Source organism: Echiichthys vipera, assembly GCF_963691815.1.
Source record: "Echiichthys vipera genome assembly, chromosome: 23".
Taxonomy (NCBI): Eukaryota; Metazoa; Chordata; class Actinopteri; order Perciformes; family Trachinidae; genus Echiichthys; species Echiichthys vipera.
In genome coordinates, this window is record NC_139848.1 from 6453589 (window position 1) to 6480496 (window position 26908).

The 26908-nt window shown below is 42.2% G+C and overlaps 2 protein-coding genes across 3 annotated transcripts in view; one reads left to right on the forward strand and one right to left on the reverse strand.

The window, feature by feature from the left end:
* The window catches only part of fam184aa (family with sequence similarity 184 member Aa), a gene marked incomplete at both ends in the record, with an annotated part of 42981 nt that extends 28504 nt beyond the window's left edge, over positions 1–14477 (forward strand). Inside the window, 12 exons of the mRNA XM_083937822.1 lie at positions 390–511; positions 856–1006; positions 5210–5324; positions 6240–6337; positions 8488–8641; positions 9022–9149; positions 9255–9439; positions 10007–10153; positions 10344–10461; positions 11135–11239; positions 12050–12180; positions 14366–14477. Of these exons, the coding sequence (XP_083793948.1) occupies positions 390–511; positions 856–1006; positions 5210–5324; positions 6240–6337; positions 8488–8641; positions 9022–9149; positions 9255–9439; positions 10007–10153; positions 10344–10461; positions 11135–11239; positions 12050–12180; positions 14366–14477 (1566 nt within the window). The remainder of the gene's footprint in view (positions 1–389; positions 512–855; positions 1007–5209; positions 5325–6239; positions 6338–8487; positions 8642–9021; positions 9150–9254; positions 9440–10006; positions 10154–10343; positions 10462–11134; positions 11240–12049; positions 12181–14365) is intronic.
* A 6018-nt stretch (positions 14478–20495) lies between these two features.
* Positions 20496–25428, reverse strand: pln2 (phospholamban 2). Of its 2 annotated transcripts, none has more exons than XM_083938313.1 (2): positions 25360–25428; positions 20496–21201 (listed from the first exon to the last, which is right to left on the reverse strand). In XM_083938313.1, the coding sequence occupies exon 2, from the start codon at positions 20960–20962 to the stop codon at positions 20801–20803; it is 162 nt and encodes a 53-aa protein (XP_083794439.1). In that variant the 5' UTR covers positions 20963–21201; positions 25360–25428; the 3' UTR covers positions 20496–20800. The 2 variants fall into 2 exon arrangements, with proteins under 2 accessions (XP_083794439.1, XP_083794440.1); XM_083938314.1 differs by having other exon boundaries at positions 20496–21198; positions 25360–25395.
* Positions 25429–26908: the final 1480 nt, after the last annotated feature.

The following is a 26908-nucleotide window of genomic DNA, read 5'->3' on the forward strand; positions in this document are numbered from 1 at the left end:
CAGTCAGAACAGTCCGTTACAGTATTTTCTCATTTTATTAAGTACTTCAGTGCAAAATGAAAATAACGTGCAGGACATAAAGCATCGTCCAAATAATGGAAATATGACCATAGTTCGGCTGGTTTTACAACACTGTGATGGAAACCATAAGGGGAATATAAATGCATATACAATGGACATTTTTATAAAAAATGGGCAGCTCAAATCAAGCAACCCGGCCTGATGAGGAGCGTTACTATGTGACTGTCCGACACGCAGTTCTGATGAAACATACCGGTGCCTTTAAAGGGGGGTAGGAAGGTAATGGTCAAAAACAAGGCTGACAGGATGACAAACCAAAAAGATCTGGACTGTTGTGGTTACATTTGTGCACTTGTTTGTGTTTTCAGGAGGAGATCGAGACCCAGAGACAGCAGCATGACGCCAGAGTGATGTCCATCAGAACAGAAGAGAAACAGAAGATGGACAAGATGGCAGATGACTTGGACCAGAAATGGAGAGATGCACTGCGGTAAAAAAAAAAAAACAAAACAAAAAACTGTCCTCGTATGTGTTTCACTCTCTGTCAGCCTGTCAGTGTCACTCTCTGGTGTTTTGCCTCCCGATTGTTTGCTTATTCATCACTGTCATCTCTCGCCTCCTCTGCTTCACAATCACACTTGTTATTTGCATAACAAGTCGACTCTTTCTGCCAAAGCACTCATGGATATTTATAAGGAGGAATTGGAAAATAACACAATCGGACGAAAGTTAATAGAACCATACAGCATTTACAGATATCCTTTAGCAGCATACAATGAAGCAGGAAGGGCGCAAATGCAATGAACTACAGTAGCTTTTTCTGTCTCTCTGTAGGGAGGAGGTGCGTTTGTTGAAAGAGGAGTTGAATGAAGAGTATGAAGCAGACAAACAGGCGGCGCTGACTCAGATCTCCCAGCAGAAGGAACTGGAGATGATGGCGGCCAGAGAGGGCTGGCAGAGGAAGGTGGAAGACCTGCTGGAACAGGTAAATCACATATACTGCATTATTTCAAAAGCCACAGCATAAGGAGCACCCGCATGTCACACAGCGACCACCGCAGCTTGCTGTGCGTGCTAAATCATTCCTATCGCACACCTGGCACTCGGCAGGTGCACAGTCTGCAACGTGCACACTCAGTATCTGGATTTATAGGGCGACACACACGTTCTTTATCTGCGTTTTGCCATGAGAATAGTCATCATTATTAAGTGTGTGCTTAGCTCCATCCCTCACACACTCCCACAGGCTCTGGTGCCTGTGTCGGTGAATGTGATTACCAGTGCTGCCATAAACAACCACTTCACCTGCTTTACAATCCACATCGTTCCTACAACAACAATAAATCGGCCTGAAAAGACTAAAGGACTTAACTTCTCTTCTCGTGCCATTGTTGTCCAATTTTCTCTGTTCTGTTTTTGTAATTAGTTTTTCCCAAAAGCTCCCTCCTCACCCACATGTAGGCAGTACATGCACACACATAGGCACTGGAAATCTAAAGAGTCTGTGTGCAACGTGCATTTGAAATGAATCGTCAGGTTCTCCTTATAGCAACAATTGCTGGGGAGTCTTTGTAGTGGGAGTGAAAAGATAGAAATTAGCAGAGGCTGCTTAGGTCATTAAAGCTCTGGAGCAACAGAGAGAATCGTTTGAGGCCGGGTTTAGAGCTCAGACGCTGTCTACTTATACTCATGTACCCGTCGGTGCTGAGCATACTGCCTCTGGGTAATTCAGAGCTCAGCTGAGTCGCAACTGAAACCTGAGAGAGGCTCGTCTTGATTTTGCCAGGAGACCGTTGACCTCAGATAAACATTTTCTGACAAGCTGAAGGCAGCAACCACCAATGCTAGCGCGGCAACTTTCCAAGCAATAGCCTGATACAGAATAAAAGCAGCTCACGACAAAACTATGAAGAAAAAGAAACGTTTGATAGGAAGGTCCAGCTATGACAATAAACCTTTGAAACTGTACAGGGAGGGCACGTTTATACTGGTCTAACAAATACACTTCAAAAGATAAATCCATGAAGGCTTTTGTGGAGACCTTTTCTGAATCTGCTACATGAGTTCTGGTAACTGTATGAATGTGAATCGCAGTGCAAAAGGCTGCATTTTTTAAACTGATCATGCAGAGTGGCTGAAAATAAACATCAAACAGTGTCACAGACCAATGAGGAGCTTCTAATGTGTGTCTGTGCATCCGTGATGTCTGTGTGTGTTTCGTCTCATCAAAGGGCCTCGGTGAATTGTTCTTTTTTTATTTTAGTAAATTTTACATGAAGACTCAGCCCTCTGTTTGCTGTTGTTAGCTGTGTGTAAGCACGGTTTTATATTACACAATTCTTTTCATCTTACTGTCGGGCAAGAAAAACAGTAAAGTGTTTTTTTCCTAAATGTCGAACTATTCCTGTAAAGACAACATAAACATGAGACACCAGCTGAGAAAAAACAGTTTTATATATGAAGCTTAAGAAGAAGAATTCCTTTATTAATCCCGCAAATGGGGAAATTTAATTTTCACTCTATTATTTTTCATGTTACACACACACAGGCTCGAAATACACACACAGGACCTATACATGCAATTAATTGAGAGATGTTAGAGCGAAGGGGCTGCCAGTGACAGGCGCCCCGAGCAGTTGGGGGTTCGGTGCCTTGCTCAACAGAACCTCGGCAGTGCCCAGGAACTCTGGCACCTCTCCAGCCACCAGTCCACGCTCCATTCATGGTCCACACAGGGACTCGAACCAGCAACCCTCCGGTTCCCAGCCCAGTCACCTATGGACTGAGCTACTACCGCCCTTATTCATCTCAAATAGGGACGTTTAATAGTAAAAGCCTTCATCAAGGGATTAAAAGTTTTAAAGAAATGTTCTCAGTAATAAGTATCCACATTACAGTTTATGATGCATATGCAGTGTTTAAGTAAATGTAGCCAAAAATCTAACTGAGAAAATGAATAAGCAGCAATAATTATGTATTTTATTTTATTTTGTTCATTAATTGTTCAATCTCTAATCATTCTGGATTTGATTTTATTTTGTAAATTGAACATTTTTGGACTTCTACTTAGACAAAACAAGCAAAACGGCTTTCTATGTGTTGGCTCAAACAGTAACCGCCTAATCAAGAGAATAAGCAATGCAAGTAATAATAAAAATAATCCTCAGCTGCAGCCACATGAATGATAATGCTCTGATGCATACACACACATTTTGTCCCTCATTATAAAGGCAGCAGCCATTCTGATCGCTTTTGAGCTCGCGCGAAGACAAATGGACACAGGTATAACTAATGTGATCTGCACTGTATTGACCTACTTTCCGAACCGCCGGAGGCTCAGAGATGAGACAGTGCAGGGAGAGACTCGCACTCCCCTCAGATATCACACATCGCCTCACATTTGAGGCGTCAAGCTGCTCCGTTACTGTTCACGCGCGAGCCCTGATTGAAACTAGCAGCTGTCAAAGTGACAACAGAGAGTCTCTATCGTATGATGGATGAGCTCTCAACTGTATTAAAGGAATTCATAGATGAGAAACTGGCGGACAGATTTTCATGAAACTTGGTGGAAGGTTGGCCAGAGAAGAACCCGGCACATTTGAGAGGGGACCCAAATCACCGGGTCGATACAGAAATCATTCTTCTCTTTCCTTAACACTGCAAGATAATGTGTGCTGCGTTCATGTCGAGGCGGAATAATTGGAAAAATGCTCATCTGATTTGTTTCCTTTGCTGATTGTTGTCACATAAATACTAGAAACATCCATCAAAGTGTTCTTCTTTTTAGTTTCTGATCTGTTAACAGTACATAATTGAATGCTTTTCCATGTTTATGTGTTGCCTATGTAAATTCAGGTTAATACATACACAATTTTATTATTTATTTGTATTATTCCATCATTACAACAGCAGTTACATCATACCCACCACCGAAAGAAATACTGTTCATAATACTGAAGCCTCTCTGCTCTGTACACATTTCCCCTGCTGATAAGTCTGTTTACACGTGGTTTAAAGATTCCTTAAGGGTCAGCACTGACTACCAGAAGTGTTTGCACACCCAAATGAGTTCTTGAGCCCTTGATTGACACGGCACGGCGACTACACGTGCATTTGAAGTGGAACAGAAATTATTTACTGGACATATTAATGCCCCGAGCTGAGTGTTGTTCTGCGTGTGCGGGTGGCTGTGCATCCTTATCTATAATGACTTCTTTTTCATTAAGATATTTTCATTACAAGCCTCTATAGCCCCAGGCTGCTGTGTGTGTCGGTACATGTGCATGAGAGTGTTTAATTAAGACATCAAGGGTTAGTTGGGCGCATGCACTGCAGGTTGTTAAAGGTGTTTCCACCTCAGTAATCTTGCGGGGCTTTTCTTTAAATGTAAAAATAATCCATTTAAACAGACATATAGTGGACACAGGAACTGTACAGGTCAGATGTCTGTCTTTACAAATCCAGCCATGCTCCTCATCCTCATTTTAAATCCATCTTACCTTGCAGTCACTAATGTAGTACTCCTGCAGCACTAAATCCTGCCGGGGATTTAACTGCCGGAGCTTGAGGAAGAGTGGCGTGTGGAGGGCCCGAGCTGTCAGTCTGGCCCCTAATAGTTCCAATATCTCCTCAAAACAAAACGTTTTTGTGTGCTGCGATGGGGCTTACACTAGTTGGCTTTAGGTTATTTGGTTCTGTGTCCTGCCGCTCGACGTCTGACAAGCTGTCGGCTCATTGAGATGAGCTGCGAAATCTCCGACTCCAGCTCTCAGTGTTTGGCTCATATCCATGTGTCGATACCACCAGCAGGGAGAAGCTGTCTAAAAAAATAAACTAAAGTCAAATCAATCTGTGGAAAAAATATGTTCATTTGAGGATTAGAGACGGACGCAGGGGGAGACAAAGAAAGTTTCTAACATTGACCTAATTATGTGTGCAGTAAGACGAGCGAGTTTTTTCTTCCTTGGAGATGCACATTTGTAAAGTGACATGTTTAACATTTAATGTAACATTGCTGAAGAGAAACAATGCCAGTAATTACAGATTTCTATGTTTAGTTTGTGGGCACACTGACCTGTCAACGTTTGTTTAAATTATCTATCCGTTTATTTAGATGACTGTTCATCCATCCCTCAGTATAACCGGGAGTAACTACACCTGTGTCTCTTTGTGTTTTCGCTCTGTCCAGATCTCTCTGTTGAAACAGTCCCTGGAGCTGCAGTTGTCTCAGTCCCAGTCCGCTCTCCAGCAGCTGCAGTCTCAGTTCAACCAGGAGAGGGAGCTGCTGAGCCAACAGCTGAAAGGTGAACTGGCCTATGCCGCTCTCCTCCAAGAGGGAACTGCAACTCAATCTTACCATAAAGTGACATTTCATATAAAAAGACATTCATGGTCATTTGAATGATTTAAGCAGAAACTGCCACAGTCAGCTGTTAGATGACAGCACCCACTAAAAGCAGCCAGCCCTTAATTATGCATGACTTTGAGCCTTCATATAATTTAAATAGGTAAGGAACCAGTTGAGGTGATTCGGGCATCTGGTGAGGATGAACCCTGGGCGCCTCCCTAGGGAGGTGTTCCAGGCACGTCCAGCTGGGAGGAGGCCTCGGGGAAGACCCAGGACCAGGTGGAGAGATTAGATCTCCACACTGGCCTATGAACGCCTCAGGATCCCCCAGTTAGAGCTGGTTAATGTGGCCCAGGAAAGGGAAGTTTGGGGTCCCCTGCTAAAGCTGCTGCCCCCGGGACCCGACCCCGGATAAGAGGCTGAAGATGAGATGAGATGAGATGAGTTTTAAAGCAAATTTAACTCCCGTACAGTTGTTGAATGGGGAAATGATCTAATAGAGACCAAAATATTTTTTTGTATCAGGCTGTAAACATGTTTATTTCTGCTGTTAGTTGATCATTTTAACACCAAGGTCTAGTGAGATTGGCTCGCTCTTAGAGCCTCAAGGGGCTGTTTGAGGAAGCGCAGTTTTTGGCACTTTCTCGTCCACCCCTGAGATTTCCTCTTGGATTTTAAAAGACATTCCAGCCAACGAATGCATGATTTGTTGTCACGTTCTGCTCAGCAATGTGTCTCACACCGTATGTGCAACCGTAAAACAGATTGTCATGTCATGCGTCTTGTTAAACAGAACGGAAACATGTCTGCTTTTGAAGCTACTGTGAGGGGGCCCCGGTGTACATGTTTGTGTGCGTGCGTGTGTTTGCAGAGATGCAGAGAGAACATCAGAGGAGAGAGCATCGGCTACAGGAGGCTCACTGCTGTGCCCTGAGCACCATGGAGGAGGCCAGACAACACCAGATCAGGGTAGGGCTAAACACAAACACACGCACGCACGCACGCACGCATGTATGCACATATGTATGCATTCTTAGGCCTGGGATTGCAGTCTTAATTTTAAATCTATATCAGATGGGGACAACAGCTTCAGAAGCATGATCACCTTGAGTTTTATACTAAAATAAATTCAACAAAGCACTCCAGAAGCACAGTTGCATGGGATTAAACCAACCATTTTAACAGTCACGCACAAGTGTTTTTTCCCCCTGAGCTACACAGGCACTGACTTCAGTTCTGGCACCTACCTTTGACGAGAATACGATTACAATGTACTCATTTGTGCCTGTACACCTGAAAAAAACACCTTTTTTACTGCTTTTCAGGCCAGAGATGTGCTGTTGCTCCTATTTTTTACTGTCATTCTATCTGCTTGTTTTTCCACTGAATAAATCATCTGTGATCAAAAGAGAAAATCCTCACAGAGATTTTCTCTGACATGTAATTTGACTTGTTGTCCTGGGATTCTCTCCTCTTTCTACTCTGACACTATCCTGGAGTCATTTCCTCCTGAGAGGAAATTAGAGCCTCGTACAGTTTGGAGAGTGCAGTCGTCAGTGTTGCAATTCCTCTTTCCAGTTTAGTCTGTAGCAGCCTCATTATTTCTTTGTGTAGAATAGAAGTAACAATGAGTTGTGAGTGATCGTCTACAAACCCCAAGACACAAATAGACTAAACACTCTAAATATAGTGGAAACATGTTGTTTGTATCATTAGTTTTAATTTAATGATACTTCTGTTCCTGCTGCAGAGTCAACACTCAAGATTCATAAAGCAACTAAACCTGCACAGAAGCCTTATTTTCCTCTATTTTAATTTCAGCCATTTCCTCGTTAAATGATAAATGAGCCAAGGTGGAAATATCTTAATGGTTTACGCTCCCATGTAATTATCTTGCATGCAGAAAAACATTTGATTATCCCGACTGCCCCATTGAACAAACTGATGTGGTGCTGTGTCTATGAGGGGTTGTGTCAGGTGCCTTTAATGTTGCTCCTCCTGGTTGAGGTCATTGATCTCATGATGCATCTTTATGGAAATGACCCAGTTCAGGAGAGTTCATGCCCTCTAAATAAAACAGTGTAAGATATCTCCACACTGGCCTGGGAACGCCTCAGGATCCCCCAGTTAGAGCTGGTTAATGTGGCCCGGGAAAGGGAAGTTTGGGGTCCCCTGCTAAAGCTGCTGCCCCCACGACCCGACCCCAGATAAGAGGCTGAAGATGAGATGGAAAAAAACACAATATCAATGTTTCTCTGAAAAAACACCTTCAGTCTTTTGTGATCTCAAAGATTTCACCACTGATTATTCTGTATGGTTTATTGAGGATGCACAGTGGGAGCAGTGTTTGTGTAATTTCCATATATTTTGCAGAACTGTTACATGACTTGACTGTGTCGTGTTATGACCCGTCTCCCTGCTGGTGCGTTTAAAGATCTAGAGATTTTAGAAGTTCCAAGCAAATGTTTTCAGTGGAAGAAATGGTCCAGTTCACAATTACAATACTAGATTTTCTTACAGATTTTCCTACAAGAATCAATGCACATTATTTTCACTTTGGCGTGACAGTACCAATTAAACTTCACAATTGTTCTAATGATTTTAGAGCTCCACAATTAATTACATTTTAATCAAAATCATTTTTGTAAAGGCAAAATACGTGTCAGAATAGCATTCTGAATGAAGTAATTATGATTTTCAATATATTTTTCAATAAGAAATACATTTTTTCACATCACGCAGCCCCTGATTTGATACTTATTTTGAGCTATTTCACCACTATTGGTGGATTTATTTGGGTTGTGAGCTGCTTCTGTTTCTTTTATGCAGTGCATTGTGGGACAAATAGTGTCCAACAGCACACTCAATAATGAAGCGGATTAAGAAGTCTGCTTACTGGCTGTTTTGACTCTGATTAGTTTTGTATTTTTTCCATTAATTACCACACTACATACTCAAAACCTGATGAGAATTGTATAGAAGTGGGACACAGCCACTGTGTTTGTCTTCTGGGTTTAATTTCCTCAAATCTGATATGCCAAAGCATCCTTCGGGTGTCACAGTCCTTCATTTCTCCACCTTTCTCCCTCCTTCTCCTTCTCCTTCCTGCTCTCTGCCAGGCCCTGGAGGAGCGTCTGAAGCAGGAGCAGAGGGAGGAGGTCCATGCTCTGAAGGAGGCCCACAGGAGGACCTTAGACATCCTGAGACAGCAGTCAGACCAGGAGCTGCAGACGCTGCGGTTTGAGCTGGAGGATGAAGGGAAAGCAAAGCTGGGTAAATGATAGTGTAGATTAACTGCAGCATGGTTTTTAAACTACGACAATGACTTTTCTACCCTCAGTGAAGATGTTCCCACCCATGGTGATTATGTGTCTACCTGCTGTGTTGATGCTTGTTCCCGTAATGACGAGGAACTCCTCCATCTCTTGACTATTAAGAGAAGCAAACACAACCTCCCGTAAACACAGAGGAGATGTTTACCTCTGCAAGACGTTTGAATTCAACTGTGTGACAATGGGACTAAATCAGCAGATTACATTTGTGCGATCCAGAGGCCTTCTGTGATAGTTAGTGCCAAGCTTTCCTGGATGTTATTTACGCTGATTATCCAAGAAGTGTATAAACACTCTAACTCCAGTGTTTCTGTCCGGTAGCTTCTCTTCGTGCAGAACTCAACCACCTCCATGCTGCGTCCATAGAGCATCTAAAGCAGATCCACCATAAAGAGAACTCTTCGGCCAAACGAGATCTAGAGAAAGCCATGGAGCACAGCCGCCAGCAGGTAACCGTCCTTCTTTAGTTTTCTGCTTTGTGATCCAGTTAACATCTCCTTACTCACCACTCACTCTCTCTGTTGTTTTATACGCCCTTCATGTACTTTCTCTAGGAACAAGAGCTCCTAGTTCGTATCTCAGACCTGCAAGCAGAGCTGTGTTCCCGTAGCAACCGCATCACCGATCTGGACCATGAGATCCACTCACTAAACGAGACCATCGACACTCTGACCAGAGAGCTGGAGATAAAGGGCAAAGAGGTGCTCCGGGTCCGCAGTGAAGCGAACCATCAGATAAGGTACATAACACCAGAGTTAATTCATTTCATGATACATACTCGCTTAATTATCTCAAATATATGTGACATATTATCAAAGGGGCAGAACGGTAACGGATCCAGTTTGTAGACAAATAATCCTGCACTCATGTCACCATCTGAACAATTTATGAACAAAAGTAACCTTCTCATCTATGAAGTACTGCAAAATTCTACATAAGTACTGTACTGTACGACACCACTGTGTATAGGTATCATGTATATGTCAACGTACAAAGCTCAAACACTAGGACTGAGTTTTGTAGCCATGGATACCACTTCTTTTTAGCATTACAAGACCCCAGCTTCCCTGTTCCAGCTCTACTCTTTTGGTCCCAGCTGAGTTTAGCTGCACATCTATTCATCTTCTTCTGATTCAATAAAAATGCTGTTTGTTCTGTACCAGAAAATGAACTATATTAGTGAGCAGTATCCATGATGTGCAGTAAACGCACAAGTGATTACTGTTAATGTGTAAACTTATCCCGCAGCCAACACGTATCACAGTACTTTTTCTTGTGGTTTTTCTTGTGTGTGTCTCCGCTGCAGAGCCCATGAACAAGACCTTTCAAAGAGACATGAGAGGGATCTGGGGGAGATAAGTATAGTGCATCACAGAGAAACACATATCATGCTGGCTGACTTCAACAAGGCCCAGGAGGTCCTCAAAGACAAGATCACTGCGCTACAAATACTGTAAGTCACAGAAACGTGTGATTAAGTCTGTTGTGTTGCTCCTTTTGGGCTGCCACTGTTTTGGTATTTGATTAGTGTCAGAGTTGTCTCTTTTTCGGTCTCTGCGTGCACAAATCATTGCTTTCTCCTTAAAACAATGTCCCCTACTTACCTTCCTACTTATGTGTTGTGTGTGTCTGCGTGTGCTCAGGTTGGAGGGGACAGAAGAGAAATTAAGAAACAGAGAAAGCCGACCGGAAGACCTGCATGTTATAGCAGAGCTCAGAGAGATGGTCAGCGAAAGAGAAGCTCTGGTGAAGAAGCTGGTGGTGAGTGGACTGCGTGGCTTTCGGTGCAGGGGCATGAGATAGTAGGATAGAAACCAAGAAAGTCCAGAGAAACTCCCATCTGGCTCCCTAATCCTTTTCTCCGCTGTCCATGTTTACGCTCCGTATTGCCCAAACAAATCAGATTTCTTATTTTTAAACCGCAGACACAGATATCGCCGGCCGACATCCCCACTGTCGCCGGAAGATTTTATCATCTGGAGCCGACAAAGTAGGTCCAGTAAATAGGCGCTGCAGTATCAGTGTCTTCAAAGAGAGTTTCCCGGAGAGAGACTTGCAACACGTTTATTCTTGTGCTTGGAAATAACAGTTTGATAAAATCCCTCCACATCTCTGCTCTGCAAAAGAGGCAACTGAGCAAACTGCATCAGTCTTCTGATAAGTGATACAGACAGTTGGATGCCCTGTTAAAGTATAAATAGCAGAGCTGATTTTGTAAAAATAAGACTAAATACACTGCTTCACTCTCAGTCCTCATGCACAACACTGACATTTTGCAGCCCAGACAGAACCGGCTCAGACATTCGCTTCAGTGTTGTGTGACAACTGTTGACAAGCGAGGACGTTGCAGACGTGATGTTTTGAGGTCTCGACGAGCGGTTGGAAGACTTGGGTGTAGTGTCACTTCACACCACACTTGTTGTCTTTTTCACAGGACGACAAGAAGTTCTACCAGCTGGAGTTGGTCAATAGAGAGACGGGGTTCAACAAGGTCTTCAATTCCAGTGCCAATGTTGGTGTGATCAACCCTCTTATCAAGGTCAGTGGTCTCAAACCCAGAAGCCCTCGTCAGTGTGAGTGGATGTTGAGGATTGTGTGGGTGTTTATGACATCATCCCCATTTTGTGCTTTCTAGTATGTTTAATTATTTTCATTCAATTTAATCTTCTATATTTGTTTTAATTCTTACCTCAAATGTATCCTAGTGTTTGAGTCACCAGAGCACGAAATCGTCCCTTTCTTCCTGGAAACCTGCTGCTGTGTATGAACATCACATTGATCTGTGTGTGTGTCACAAAGCTGCTCGTCATTCTTCTCGTGTGCACACAGCTGTCACACCGACTGTTTGATCCCAGGGGTCATTCAGAAACAATAGTGTTTGATTTCCGCAGCAGGACATCAGCCTTCTCTGGCTTCTTTCCTCCTCCTCCTCCTCCTCATCCTCCTCATGTGGGTTTCTTGTATCAGTGGTTCCCTCACTTACATTTCTAAACTTTCATTTGCAGGAATGGGGCATTTCTGATTAGGGCAACTCCTCGTGGATGTATAAAGAAAGTGTAGATGGCAGAAATCAATACAGTACATCTCCCTCCCCCCACTTTCAGGCTCATTTGTCTGTTAAAGTCAAACTGGATTATCTCACGGGGGAACATTTGGTTGCAGCTAGGTATACAAATGCATCCACACATGGATTTGAAGCAGTAAGAAGAGGAGGTGGAGGAGGTGAAGGAGGTACGACCAGGTGGCCTCTTTGTGCCTCCTCACTCCCCCCTCCGGAGGTCCCTCCTCCCCACACTTAGGAAAGCCCTGCCACTGTTCAGCCCTTCTTCCTCTTTCTCCTCTTCCTCAGCATCCTCCTCCTCTTCCTCCTCCTCCTTCTTCTCATCCTCCACATCATCCCATGCCAAGCCTTGCTCTTCCTCATGCTCCTCATCCTCAGGAAGCTCTGGTGCAGCATCAGGGCCAACAAAGCTTTAGGAGGTGAGAACTAATCTGTCTTACTGACACTGCTGCCCTCACCTCACCTAATGCAGGGACGATGTTTGCTGCCCCCACTGTCTGTGTCCCTCAGCTCACGTCTTAGTTTCCCACCCCGCGGTTCTCACCCCTCTCCCCCGAAACCTGAAGGAGTTTATTTTCTTAAAAGGCAGATATTGGCTTTCTGTCAAACATCAGATGTTTATTACCCACCTCTGATGTTATAGATGTAAAATCTGCATCAGAAGAGAGCTGCAGGGTTGCACTTACTATGCCAGCTTTGCATTACACAGACATTTGTAAACAACATACAGTAGACATGAATAATTGTTGCCATCCCTAGGTGACGCACAAAACATTGTAAATGCATGGGAATCTATTCATTTCACAGAGCGCTGCAGTCTTACTCTGTTTAGTTCAGGGTCAACAGAGAAATATAAGGAAGATATAATCTCTTTTTGATCCATTATGCTTTAACATCTCATTCCCCCGTGCATATCATTGAACCATCACACACTCTTAGACAGAATCCTCTTTGAAATATACTCTAAAATCCTCAATGGCTCCTAAAAAAAAAAGAGGCAATCTGAAAGTTTGCAATCACAAATCAATCTCAATGGTACTTCAAACTCTAAAAAGGGAATGAGTGATTTAAAAGCACTGCAGTGACTTAGAAGTGCAGATATGACAACTGTGAAGATAACACTGTGGTGCTTTTGTCCTCACAGCGAAAAGGCAGTGGACACACAGAATAAGAGGAGATGAAGGAGCGCTGCGTGCTGCAAACACTGATTAAAAACTCTCGGAGGTCTGTCGCTGAAAGACGTAAACCGTAAACCAGCTGAAGCAGGGAGTTTCAAATCTGAATGTTTGTCAGAAAAGCTCATTTCAAGGGAAGAAAACACTCACTTGTGCTGTTTTTTGTCTTTTGTATTTGTTCTACGTTTTGAGTGTTATTTTGAGTTGAGAGGGGGAAATGCTTTTCACACTTTCTCAAACTCTTCGTCCTCTTTTCCTCTGTTTTGATCTCAGAAGCAGAGCTGAATGTAGGCTCAATTTTGAACATGGTTTGATCCAGAGCCCCTCCCATGCATGTGTCAAAGGCTGTTTTTCCACTGCATTGTATGGTACAACTCTACTCCAGTTAGTGGGTAATACCTCATGCTTTTTCAGGTACCCCCTTAGTTGCGCTGAGTCAAAACTAGAAAGTGAAGTTAAAATACTGCAGACTACTGATTGGTCAGACAGAACTCTCACTAGCACGACACAGGACGGTCGCGCCTAGACCAAGCATCGCAAAAGTCTCATGAGATGGTTGAGGTAAGGCATAGACCTCGAATTGTTATGGTTAGTACAGGTTGTCGGGAAGCAAGTCTCACGAGAAGTTTTGTAAATGTAAGGTTATCGTTTAGACATGACTACACGGGACATCCTGCACAAACCCATGATTTTAAACAAGTTATCAATTTTACCGCAGTTTTTTTAAGTCACTCGACTCAGATTTAAAATAGGGCTGTCCTCGATTAAAGACATTCATCGTCGACTAACACTCATACGAACGATGTTGTAAAAGTGAGTTTCTCCACAAAGAATCATGCGATAGCCTCACTTTAAATCACATGTTTACCAGAGTAGGCTCATAAGTTTCTTGGAAATAGGTCATTCAACATGAAAAAAGTGTTAAAAATGACTAAGTTCACTAAGACCAAAACGACCAGTTAGTGGACTTCTCGACTAAGAGAGGATGTCACAGCAGTTTCACGCAGCGTCCTTATGGCGATCAGCTGAGGGACTACCATCCTCAGTGGAAAATGTAAAGAGAAAAGTACGGTGTACCTTAAAAATCCATAACATACAGTGGAAACACGGCAAAAGTGTCCTTGTACTGTGTGTGTGGGGGGTATAATCCTATCTATGTACAGTAAAGTCCTCTGTTGTGGACATCACCCCAGACTTCACTTGTTTGGCACCTTTTACAAGTACTCACTGGCTCTGTCTGATTACACTCTGGCACTGGTCCTGCACACAGTCACCCCAGTCAAGGGAATCACACTCTGTCTGACCATAATACGCTGTCATGCTTGTAAAGCTCGCCCGCTAAAACGTGTGTGTATCTGATCATAAATATCTGTACGATAAGTTTCTTCCTTCTCATCCTTTTAACACGTGTTTCTCTTCCGTCCCTCAGCCTTCCTGAGGCCAACGCCACGACTCCATCCGACCCGAGTGCGGTGGAGGCCGGAGAGAGCAAAGAAAACGTAAAAGAAGAGGAGCTGTACGCCCAGTACTTCACTTTCTGACCTGCAAAAAAACACACAAAAAAACAGCAACATTCTGTCAAAAAATGAGGTAACGGGACAGGGAGCTAAAGTTGGAAAGCAATCAAACTGTAGGTTCTGAAAGCCCTCTGGGCGACATTAGTATCAAACATCCACAGAGCTCCCATCAGTCATACACAGCACCGAGATTCAGTGGGATTAAAACCCCAGGGCTTCCAAACGAGGTGAGCACGGTGAGTAGTGTGGCTCGTCGATGCGTCACCGTGAAAGTGCGCATGGTAGCAGCAGGAGAGGCAATACGAACATTTTTATACCATCTGCATAACATGACATTTGTATGAGACGTAGTGAGAGATAAATATATAACCTGAAAACTTTATTCAGTGTTCAGTACCCACAGTATGAATTTTAATGTGGTTTAATTTTAGTATGACCCAAAAGTTGAACTCTGAAGTGTGGAGATGCGGTTTCCCCACAGGAATTGGGTTGCATATTAAAGAAGGGAGCAGAAATATTAGCTTTCTGACTGTCACAATGAATTAACTTTATTCCTTAACTTATTCTCTTCATGAGGGCTGTATCATGATAACCTTAACACGAGATCGCAGACATTTTAAAGGATAACTCCAATATATTACATTTTGGGTGTTACAGTATTTAATTTGATCGTTCCCATCAGTATAAATAGCAGTTTACTCACCTCGCAAACCCATACAAAGATGTTACAAACCGTTGCAGTGAGTGTACGCTGTGACACCACTAACTGTAGATGAGGAGGAACGTTTTCACCTCCACATAATGAGTTCTCTTTTCTTTTTTCTTTGTACATCAACATGTGTCTTAGAAGCTGCGGTCTGACTGAAAGTGTTTAGTTCAGCCGGGACAAAGTGATTTTGCCTTGATACTCGCCTTTAGTCGTCCGTGCTGTGTCTCCACATGTAAACGCACGCATGCAACATGTATTTGAGGGGGAAAAGGACGGACCTAGCTGTTGATTCTGGGTGGTTGTCTTTGGCCTCTGCAGTACGGTGAACTACAGTATACCACAATAACGACACCAGCAAAAAAAGTTTAAACAACACTCTAACTTTAGCTCGCTGTCCCGGGGCTCTGACTGTGTACATACAGTGTATTGAAAGTCATTTTCAAATCTCTGAGCTCGCTGAGGGGCGCTCGATTTACCCTTACACACACACACACACACGCACCTCAGGAGGGGAACCATCAAGAGGAAGTGAATCAAGCGCCCCTCGTATTTTTATTATTCCAGTATTTATAATGTAACAAGCTACTGTTTTTCTACGGTCTGTTTGTGATGCCGACGGACCAGAGACATGCAGAGAGAGAGGGAAGGAGTTCTGTCAGCGACATGTACGAGCTGCTCTTTTTAATGCCAAGGAGTGTTTTTGGTCAAACACTTTATTTTCATTGCAAGCTCCGGGTTCATGTCGCTGACTAAAGTCTTTTGCTTCATGTCTCTGCCTGTGGGGCAGGCCATAGAGCATGTGAAAACAGAAACACTATCATAATGCTGCTGTCTATCACTTGAAATCCTCTTACTTGTTTGTTTTTGGTTTTGTTTTTTGTGTACTGTCTGTTTTTTAACTTGACTTTGAAAGTTTACATAGTTCTTGTGCCGCGTAAGTTTCATGACCTGTAGTGTCGACGAAGTCCATCCAGTATCTTGTACAGTTTCCCAACTGCATGGTCATCATCAGCCTGACAGAGGCTGCGTTTCTTACTCGCGTTTGAGAGTTTACTTCCTCTCACACCGGTACCTCCGGGGTCCATCTAACCACAGCACCAACCGTTCAGTTACCACAGCGTCGTCTTCCATAACAGCATCAACTGAGGCCTCAATGGTTCAGGAAGTGTTTGTACTTCATTCATGAATCACACACACGGTCTATCAGACGCACCTTAATAATAATTCAATCCCACCACAAAGAACTAAACCTCTGATGAAGCCTCAACACTTATTAGACCCTTGGATTTCATCAGGTTGTTGTGTTTTCCTGGTTTCTGTAGATATTTCCCAAAAGCACCTTTTAAATTGTATACATACTTAATAAATACGAATACATTTATTTATTTTTATACATTTAGATCCATTTATTCACTTATTTTGGAAGCAATATCCACATTTTCTTGAGTTTTTTCGTAAAGTAACAGTGCCACATTTTGGAGGACAATGTGTCTTTGTCCTCTTGAGCAGTGGCATCGTGGGAGTTGAGGGTTGGCCTACTAGTAGGTTGATCAGTGGGTTACTACCACTAGGAGGAAGTGGGTATATTCTCCTGTATACTCCAATGGCTTTTGGGCTGATTGGTAGGTTAGGTTAGGTTGGTAAAAGTGCGTATACCCTCCACTGCACCACCGCTCTTAAGGCTCATTTATGCTCAATGTTGGAAACAGACTTCTATCTGTACTCCGCGCTCATTTCCAAAGTATTTGTGTTTGTTTTCTGAAAACTTACAGATCCTGTGAAACGGAGCTTTGCCACCAGAAATCGTGCGGGCAGTGTGGCCAAATAGTTCAAGTGAGATGCGTTTGAAATGATCTGTTTTCATTCGTAAAGGGAGCATAAATGAGTGGACTTAGATGAGAAGATGGGATTTTTATCAGTCTCTTAACTGCAAGCAAACGTATTTCTACAAACAAACTCATTTCTCAAAAACTTCCTAAAACCAGGTTGAGACAGGACCTGGCATCCTAATATCCAACCGTCCCCTTGTGACCTGAATGCAGCGTTGTGACATTGAAGCGTCAGTTGTATCAGCTTTGAATGTCATCAAAGCTGATGCAGCATTTTCCATTGATGAGTTGTAAATATGGACCTGTAATAAACACAGACGCAGTATCCCCTCTGGGGCCGCACTGGACCACCGTTGGTTCATTCCTCCATGCACACTGTGAAGATTATATTTATTCAGATAACTGTGTTTATATGTTGACGTGTCTGCTCAGACTTCCGCATCAGACAACGTAGAAGTCTTGAGTTCTTTTTCTTATTCATACATTTTCTCACAATCACAGCCACTCTTACTTCCACTCCTTTGATTTCCCTGCCGATGATTTCACAAACTTGTCTTTAAAATCTAAACCCACAAGCACCTTCTGGGGGAAATGCCCTGTCGAATGGTTGCTTTCCGGTAATTTCCAGAGGTAACTGAATTTAAAGTCTCTGTTAATTCGCTCGCAGTAATGTAAAACACACAACAGCAGAAAACAATCGCACCACAAGGTCCATCTAGTGGCTGCTCTGGAGCTCTCATCACCATAACACAGCAGCAGATGTTCGCCCTGTTGCCGTGGTAATGCAGATGTTCAAATTACTTCCTTAAAGCACTTTAAGGAACCTTGTCGTGTTAAGAAAGCTACTAAATTCGATGTGACTGTTTATTATGAATGAATAAACATGTAACAACTTGTTGTGAAATGGCAAGAATGAAGAATATTCCATGTTTTTGTTACGTTTCATCATAATTGTTCCCATTCACGTTTGTTTTTCTTACCTTTATTGGTGATTTATGTATTTCCTCAGATCCAGGCGGTTGATTTGAAGCCTCCTGTGGTCGTTAGCAGAACCGCAGGCGTTGCTGTCACATGAACTGTGTCCATTGTCACCCCGAGGTTCATCACACATCTTTATTTGAAATGTTGTAACCTTTCAAAATGAACTGTTTCTTTACACCTGGCAGAGGGAACGTCTGGATTGTTTAAAGCATCAGCTGACCGTCAGTGAACCATAGAAACCTATTAAAACATTAATAGTTTGTTTAGTTTTTTATGTGCTGATACACTGATCGGCTCATTTCACTTTCAACTCTGAAAAACTGGGAGAAGATTCACACTTTAAGGAATAAACTGAAATGCATCGCAGTTTGTACTCGGGTTGGAAGTGAGCTGATGTCCCCCTTGTGTCTGTCTTTACAAATATATAACACTTATAGCAACAATTATTTATATTTATATCATTTCTGTTGTATGTTATGGAACAGTAAAATTATGATTGTGAGATCAAGTCTTCTGTGCTGCTTTAAGTGTGTGTGTGTGTGTGTGTGTGTGTGTGTGTGTGTTTCACAGTTACAATACAGAATGTATGTAAATAACGCTGATATTAAGGCTTCTCCCTGATGTTCCTGCTTTTTATATCACTACAAACTACTTCAATCATTCACAGATGTATGAGATGCACATAAAAGGTCCTCTGGCTGCATTAAAACTTAACTACAAAGAGTATCACTTCTCATTTTATACGTATTTATATCCTAAAAAAATTATTTGCCACAAATTGTAGAATGCCAAGATTGACCCTCCCAACAGTTTAGGGTTGTCTCACAGAGGCTGTTGTGAGCGTCCTGTCACCTTTTTGTCGCCCGTCAAGCATCAACCTGGTGAGTCAGTTTTTATCATTTATACTAAGCAGCTACTTAAAGGTTCTTCTCTCTCATGGCTGTGTGTGTTTTTGGTTTTTTCATGAGTAAAATATGTCAGGGGAGTTCTTTATTTACTAGTCGCATGCTGGTTAATTGTTAAATTAACACAGATGCAGTGCTAACATTAAGATATTTTTCATTAACCCTGAAATTTTTTTTATCTCCCTTATAACTTTTGTTGGGAAAGAAGAAACTCTTACATCTTTTCAAAGGTTATTGGGCATGATCTCAAGTATACAAAAAATAAATACTTCATAATAGGACAAAGACTGTGCGTTACAGAGGGGACTCTCTAGTCCCTGGTGGGCGTTTTCTGATGAGCTCACACCAAACCTGGCTTCTTCACAGCTGTAAACCTTTCAAATGTGTCCCGGTTTAATTCATGTTGCAGTGTATACGAATGACATCAGCTGACAGGAAGTCTACAAGGACCCAGGCTGTTGCCTAGCAATGGAATTCCCTTGAAAACGACAGCTTTAAAGATGTCCAGGATGCATGAAACGTAAGTGTTTGAATCAAACCCACTCTCTCAACACAAGGAAGAGTTTTTAATTTTTTTTTTAGACATCTTAATTCTTCTATCAAGTGTACAAAGCGTTGGTTATCTGCAAAACCCTTCATGAGGATGTGCAGTAAAACATGTTTACCACGCTCGCAGCAGGAGAAACCAATGTAGTTTCATAGACATGCAATTTCTTTGGTGTTTCATAAAAGTCAGGTGGTAAAATCTTCCAAACATACAAGGTCAAAACTGTGATTTCACCTCACTTATTTCTGATCCCAGAGTCAATTTACATTTTTACACTTTCACTCACAGGAAGGTAAAGTGAAGACAAGTGTGGGTGTGGCTGATAAGTTCGGATCTTTCTAATTATATATTCAATTCTGACTCTTAAATGCACTTGCAGATGTGTGTCGCTGCCACAATAGGGGCATGTGCTGTAATTAACCAAAAAATGTCAACATTGTAAATAATAAACAGACCTTAAATGGCATAAACAGTTAAGTGAAGTCACACCATGCAAAATGAAGTCCTCATAAACTCCATAAACAGTATTATACACATGTCCCCTATCACTGCTTAAGCGAGAGACATTGTCATACAGTGCGTCTTGAACGTAGGGAGCCAGTGTCCTTTGTAAACCTAAATAAAACACGTCGTGATGTGAGCAGGGTGTGAGGAACTGTGGCTATAACAACGTGAGCGTCCACACTAACAATGTGTCTCCTAAATGCAAATGAGCCTTCATAAAAGACGTAGCACGAGACCTTGGATACAACATTTTTAAAGCACTTAATTTAGCTTTTTTAAAATCATTCCTCTTTTAAATAAGTATATGAATAATAAGAATAAGCTGCTGTGCCACACCGCCGTGCAGAGGCGAGGAGAGAAAAATGAAGCGATGGTGGTGATTTCACTAAGTAGCCTGCACTTTACACTTTATTACCCTTTATTTATCACTTTATAGATGCTGTCAGTGTTTATATCGTTTATGAAACCATCCACTTGACTTAGAAGGATTTATAAAACAATATAATTATGGATTTAGTTTTTGGTCTGAACAGCAGGCAGATACACACACACACACACACACATACATAGGGTATATGAGTGAAGTTTAAACTGTTGAAGTCGTGTCACGTTTCATCGTTCCCTTGAGAAAGAGAGGCGGGGAAGCTGATCCCTGGTCAGCTCTGATAGAAACAATTTGAGAGGGATTGACCGTTATTGTTTTCACATGGATTCGTTTGACCTCCTTGACCTCCGTCAGACAGGGTTAGGCTGATATATGGGCATGATGTGACTGCTTTATTAGATCTGTATCAGAAAGCCCATATCTCAGCTCAACCCTCGTCCGCAGCACATCCATCGCCAAACCCTCTCCGCGTACTGCTCTGCTGTCTTCAGCTGCTCAGCAGGACGATGATGTAAATGAGCAGCAGGCAGATGAGGATGAGGGTGAAGTTGACGAACAGCTCCTGCAGGTTCCTCTTGACTTGTGGGTTCACCTCGATCTGGGATGCTCTGCGGATGGCCGACTTGGTCATGTGCTGAACGCGCTCCATGGCGGACTGGTTAGATGGTGATTTATGAGAGGAGAGAGAGCTCGGTCAGGCTGCTGGGCCTGTTTGGACCGAATGGAGCTGGACCGAGCTGCTTTGATGAGGTGAAGTCAGGGAATCAAAGTGCTGATGTTGCCTGGAGATGAGCTCCGGTCAGGGGTGTAGCACAGACCGGCCTGAAGTGGTTCAGTCCTGGTTACACAGCAGAAACAGAGACCTCTTGTCTTGTCTTCTCTCTGCTGCTGGAAAAAAAACAGACAGTAAGAAAAGCTTGTTAAAGACATATTTCACCGTTCAGTCTCACTTTGCTGTTGTGCTTTAAAATGAAAAGCCCTTCAGCGCCCCCCTCTGGATGATGTGTCCTGGTTTGGATCCTGTGTGACTGACCTTTCTGTATCACAGCACATGGTGTGATGATAAGAGGGCTGCTCAGAGGCGCCAGCTGAGGTCTGAGTGGTGATGTGTTAAGTCAGCCTCTAGCAGGACTGTGTGTGTTTGTGTGTGTGTGAAGGACAAGGTGTGTGAGATTTCAATGGATGTTTACCCTTTTTTATATATAATTAAGACTAGGCCCAGTCTGCTCTGATTATTTATTATTTTATTATTATTTCCTGGACCTGGTTATTTCTTCTTCGGGTCAGTTGAATCATTCTTTGTCTCACACTCTCTTCTGCATGTCTTTTGAATAAAAGTGGTGGTTAAAAAGCATGTGAGCGGAAATAATAAACAAGCTCCTCGGTGCAGCTGCAGGCTCTCTGCACTCTGTCTAATCCCTTTGTCATCTGATCTGGGACTTTCCTGAGATCAAAGTCGCCGTGACAAGGTGACCGTGCTTTTGCATTAGTGGCTTCCACAAACTCAACATCTTACCACTTGTACATCAGCTTTGCATGGCTGTTTGCTATTTTGAAGGAGATTAAAAGTCCCGCTTGGAGCATTTGTTTAATCGTAATACGAAAGGAGAAAAAATACAGACAGCTTTGGATTCCTGGAGCCTTGTTGTAAGAGATGCCTGATGTCATGGTGGTAACATGGTGGCAGGAAAGGAAAGTGTCCATTTTAGGCTTTGTGTTTATTCTTTCACTGTGCTTTGAATCTTAAAACTGCACATTGTAGTTAGTGGAGGGTCATCACAGATAACAATTTGTGCCATTTGTTGCCTTCTGCAGACTTTTCAACACATCTATTTGTATCATTTCACTTTTGTTTCTTCCACACGTAATCTGCCTCTGGGTCAGCTATTATCACCTGACATATTAGCACCTTAACACGCGCACACTTCTTCACACCCCGTGGGATAACTCCAGAAGACCACAGACTGCTATTGAGACCACCAACTTCTGACCCGACTGAAGTGTCCTCCAGTGAACTGAAGGTTTCACAGCCTCTGTGCATGGATGGTAAAATGTGCTGTAGTATGAGTGTCTCACAATATATTACCTATAGAGTCATTGCAGTGCCATGAAAAATAAATCTATAAAGGAATAAGACAATACATGTGGAAATATAAAGACTAATAACAACATATACAATGATTATTATTAATATTATTAGCATTCTCAAGTGTCTTCATATTCACATAAGTATTTTTTAAATAGAAAAAAGTGTAATTTATACGCAAAACAAATCATATAATAAGTGTGTCGTCTTTTACATGTTTGGCCCTCCCATGACCCCATAACTAGCTACATTTAGAGACTTAGTTTAGTTTGAAATAAATCCATAAAGCATAAATACTGTGATTGACAGGTGACACATTTATGGTCTATAATACGTTATAGCCACAAGAAAAAACAGCATTTCTCTTGATTTTAATGAGCAAATAGTTATTAAACTGAATTGTAAAGTAGCTTGCAAAAGTAAAAAGTTGTAACTAACATCTGTTGTTCAAGTGGCTGACTAAAACTCCAGAAAACATACAAATAAAACGTTCTTAACGCTGGAATAATCAATATTGTCATATTATGATATAATCGTCTAGTGGCCATTAGAGGAACTGCAGCAGTGGCTTCACTCAGCTGTGGAGTCTTGAACAAATGACACAAGTCTTCAATTCCCTATAATAATAATATAATAATAATAATAATTAAAATCCTGTCTTACTGTTACACCCCTGCCCCGCTCTTTGCATCGCTTATCAGTCAACACAACATGGAGCTGTCATTGACTTCTGCCGCTCAGAGAGAGAAATGATCCTTTCTGTCCTGACAGCACTTTGACCTTTGACACCGTGGGGTTAATTTGGGGTTGTTGTGTGCTGTGTGACTGACAACATGTGAGTGTCTGGTGCTCCACGTTATCCTCCACTCGTCAGTCACATTGTCATGTGCTGAGTGCCGACTGTCAATCATCTCATGCAAGGCGACAGGCTGTGGTTCTTTTCTGTGACTAGTGTGCACGTAATCCACATCTCAACAGAAGATAAGGAGCGAAAAAGTTTAATGTTGACGGTAAATATCCCCATGCTTACCTCTGTCTGAGTTTATGGCACATGGAGCGAACATATTTCCTACCAAATGTAACTCCTACCTCCGCAAAAAGGATCCACAATTAAGCTGGAGAAGAAGGTTATTATTGTTAAAGCACAGATAACTCCTCTGTTGAAAGGATTATGTTGTACTTTTATAAACACAATCAGCTGCTGTGAGTCGTTGCCAAGAGTTAAATGCTCCAGTGTGACAAACAGAGGGGGAGGGATGTTGATGTGGAGTCAGATGTGACAGTTTTTCATCTTAACAGTAGACTGACATGTTGTTGCACTGTGAGAAGTGTGTGTGTGTGCGTGTGTGCGTGTGTGTGTGTGTGTGTGTGTGTGTGTGTGTGTGTGTGTGTGTGTGTGTGTGTGTGTGGTCTTTTAGATGCCAGTCATTCCAGGAGTGTGAGTTTTATCAGTGCGTGTCAGCACCACTCGCTGTCGCCTTGAGCAGCAGCTGTACAGGTGCAAACATACACATTGTTTAAGCTGTATTATCTTTCGCAGCTTCTGCATCTTTTTAGGAAATGATAGGAAACGTAGGAAAGCAGAAAATGAGAACTATCAAGCCGTAAAATGTAGATGGATACAGGCTGATGCTGACCTATTATCTTAAGTGGAGCATGGTTAGTGTCGGGTAGTGAATTCAATGTCTAAAATTAGCTGTGATACTCAAAATCAAACCATTTTAAAAAGATATATATTCATTATAAATGTGACTTTATTCTAAAATGATATTATAGAATGAATCCAAACACTTCTGAGGTGTGTTAGAATAAACAAACGTTTATATTCATCAGTGTTTGCTCATTTCTCCTTTGTTTATTGAATTAGTTTCGTTTCCTCTTTATATAGTATTGTAATGGCCCGTCGCTGGGCAACAAGTGTCACCGTTGCTTTATTTATTTATATATAACCCTAACCCTAACCCTTTATTTGAGTTTGCTTTAGTTTTTTTAATGTATTAATAACAAAGTCCTTATACCTTCTTCAGAGGCCAGGATGGAAAACGCTCTAACAGTCAAACACTTAAACCAAAACGATGCTTCAAATAAAACCATTCGCCCAAGTGTAACTTCCTTCCTATCTTGGTTTCTGTATTTTTAGTTTCGGGCTTTCAAGAAAATAATTATGTTATGCTATTATCAAGAGCAACATATGTGAATCATTTCTCTCCCTGTTTCTTTTTTTTTTTCTATCTTGGTTGCTTTATTATTAATTAATTATTAATAATACTTTTGTCTTTGAGGTGGGTGGATTTAAATGACATATATAAGCTTTTTGCAGCCTAAGCCTTTCCAGTCAACTGTGTTATGTTTAAGGTGATTGTTTTTTACTCGGACGACTGAATAAAAATAAACTAAACTACACTTAAAAACTACTAAAAAGCAAACGTTGTCAATTTTACCATTAATATCTTTGAAACAAGCCATCATAGCATATGCTGTCATACGCTCCTGTATCCTTAAACCGTGAAATCAACGTTCAAATTGAGCTGATTTGGCTCCGCGGTGCTCTCAAATCAAATCATGTGCTTTGGACGGGAGCGTAAGAAGTGGAGATGAGTGTTTATCCCTCCGGGGGGTTCACTCCACTTTCCATTCCCCCTCCTCTCCCGCCCCTCTGTTGATCGCTGTGTTTATGTGAACAATGAGTTTTTTCATACGAGGCCGTGATAAATACAGTTTTCCTCTGTATCTTAACATTCAACATAGCCTCCTGTTTACCTCACAGAGACATCGCTGAAGTCTTGACTTAACCTCAGTACATAGGAAAGAGTTTCATTGTCATCCACGAGAAACAACCAAACAATACTAATGACAGCTCTTAGCGTTTACATCTTCATCTGTTATCATCATTATCTCCTCATCTACTGTTATAAAAGTAAAGAGCAGCTGTGTCCGCGGAGGAGGATGCTGGTTCTTACCTTTCAGATGAGAACAGAGCTGGTTGGAGTTTGGGAGAGAAATGTCAGATATGCAACGCTCTACAGGGCTGTAAACACACTGAGAGAGAGGGAGGGAGAGAGAGAGAGAGAGAGAGGGAGAGGCAGGACATCCTAGAAACAATTTTAGGAGAGTGGGGATATCAAGGTCGTACCATGTCTGGTGAGTTATACACGCAGCGGCCGGCATCTACCAGCTCGCTTCACTGTTCCTCAACACTTTGGGTGTGAGTCGTAAAACCCCAAAGTTTGCTCAAGCCGGTTCCCATGACTGATAAAAATGCACTTGTGCCATTATGACGAGCTGAAGACGGTTATTTGGATCTGGATTTTGTTTATTTTGGCATCCATCAAAAAAAAGAAATCCCACGTAAAAAATCCAGCGTTAAACACAACATTGCTCAACTCTGCGTAACGTTCACACCATGTCTGACTCCACATGTTCACCCTCTGCAGGCTGAACCCTTTGCAGACTGTACGCGCTGTGACGTGTTACCTGTCATCATGTCATCAACTCTGCAAGAGCGAGAGGCTGCAGCACCGGTTAAAGAGTTATAATGAGATATGAAAGCATCAAACATGCATGTTACACATAAATCCAGTCGCTCCTCTCCCCTGTTTGCTCAGCGCCATTTAATTATGTGTACGGGACGCAGGGGTCCTCTGCCAGGATGTTATTGTAAACAAACACTGTGATTGGGTCTCTGCTTCTACACATCTCTGTACCATGATGTGGTGGAGAATGAAATCTGCACTTACGATAAAGTATTACGTTGTTAAAGCTTCCTCCCTGCTGTAGTTTCTTGTTCCCTTACAAAGTATCCCTTTGTTGAAATCATCTAATTCTAAGACTAAGTTCTGCAATTTATCTTTCCAGAGAAAGACACTAATGCTGATGCATCGTGACCGAGCAGGTAGAAACCAGGGGGTTTATTTCCTGGATCTCATTCACTTCTTTGCACTTCCTTTGGTGCTGCTGCTGGTGATCATCCTCAGGGTGATGGATGCAGCGCCATTCTTTCATTCCCGAGCAAGCTCTCAGTTTGGCCTGCGATCAAACATCACGGCTGAAGTGCTCTATTGTCCTCATTATCCTGGCAGCCTTATAGACACGCCGAACAGCTGATGGCATCTCTAAATATACAGTTTGACCATGACAACACCAGCAAAGAGTCCGGGGATTGATCCTTTGGGATCCTGATATTGTTGAAGCAGCGGTGACTCAATTATTTCCCAAACATCCTTGCTATGTAAATTTGTTTTGTACCATTTGAACTGGTAATAATTCATCCACGTACCGGCATCCAAGAATCTTTTATTTTTGCAGCTGTTCTGTTGGAGGATAAATAATTGATTTGTTGACTTGTTAGCGAGAACACGGGAACATCGGGGGATTTATGGTATCACAGTCAACTTTATACAGTCATTTATCCAGCCAACCTTCAACATGAAGCTAATAATACCTGAAGTATGATTTGTGACGCACTCCAAAGCTGCTTAACAACTGATATCATTGTGAATATAGGCCCAA

Coding starts and splice junctions, on each gene's coding strand:
- pln2 (XM_083938313.1), bottom strand. CDS start 20,962: ATGGAGCGCGTTCAGCACATGACCAAGTCGGCCATCCGCAGAGCATCC.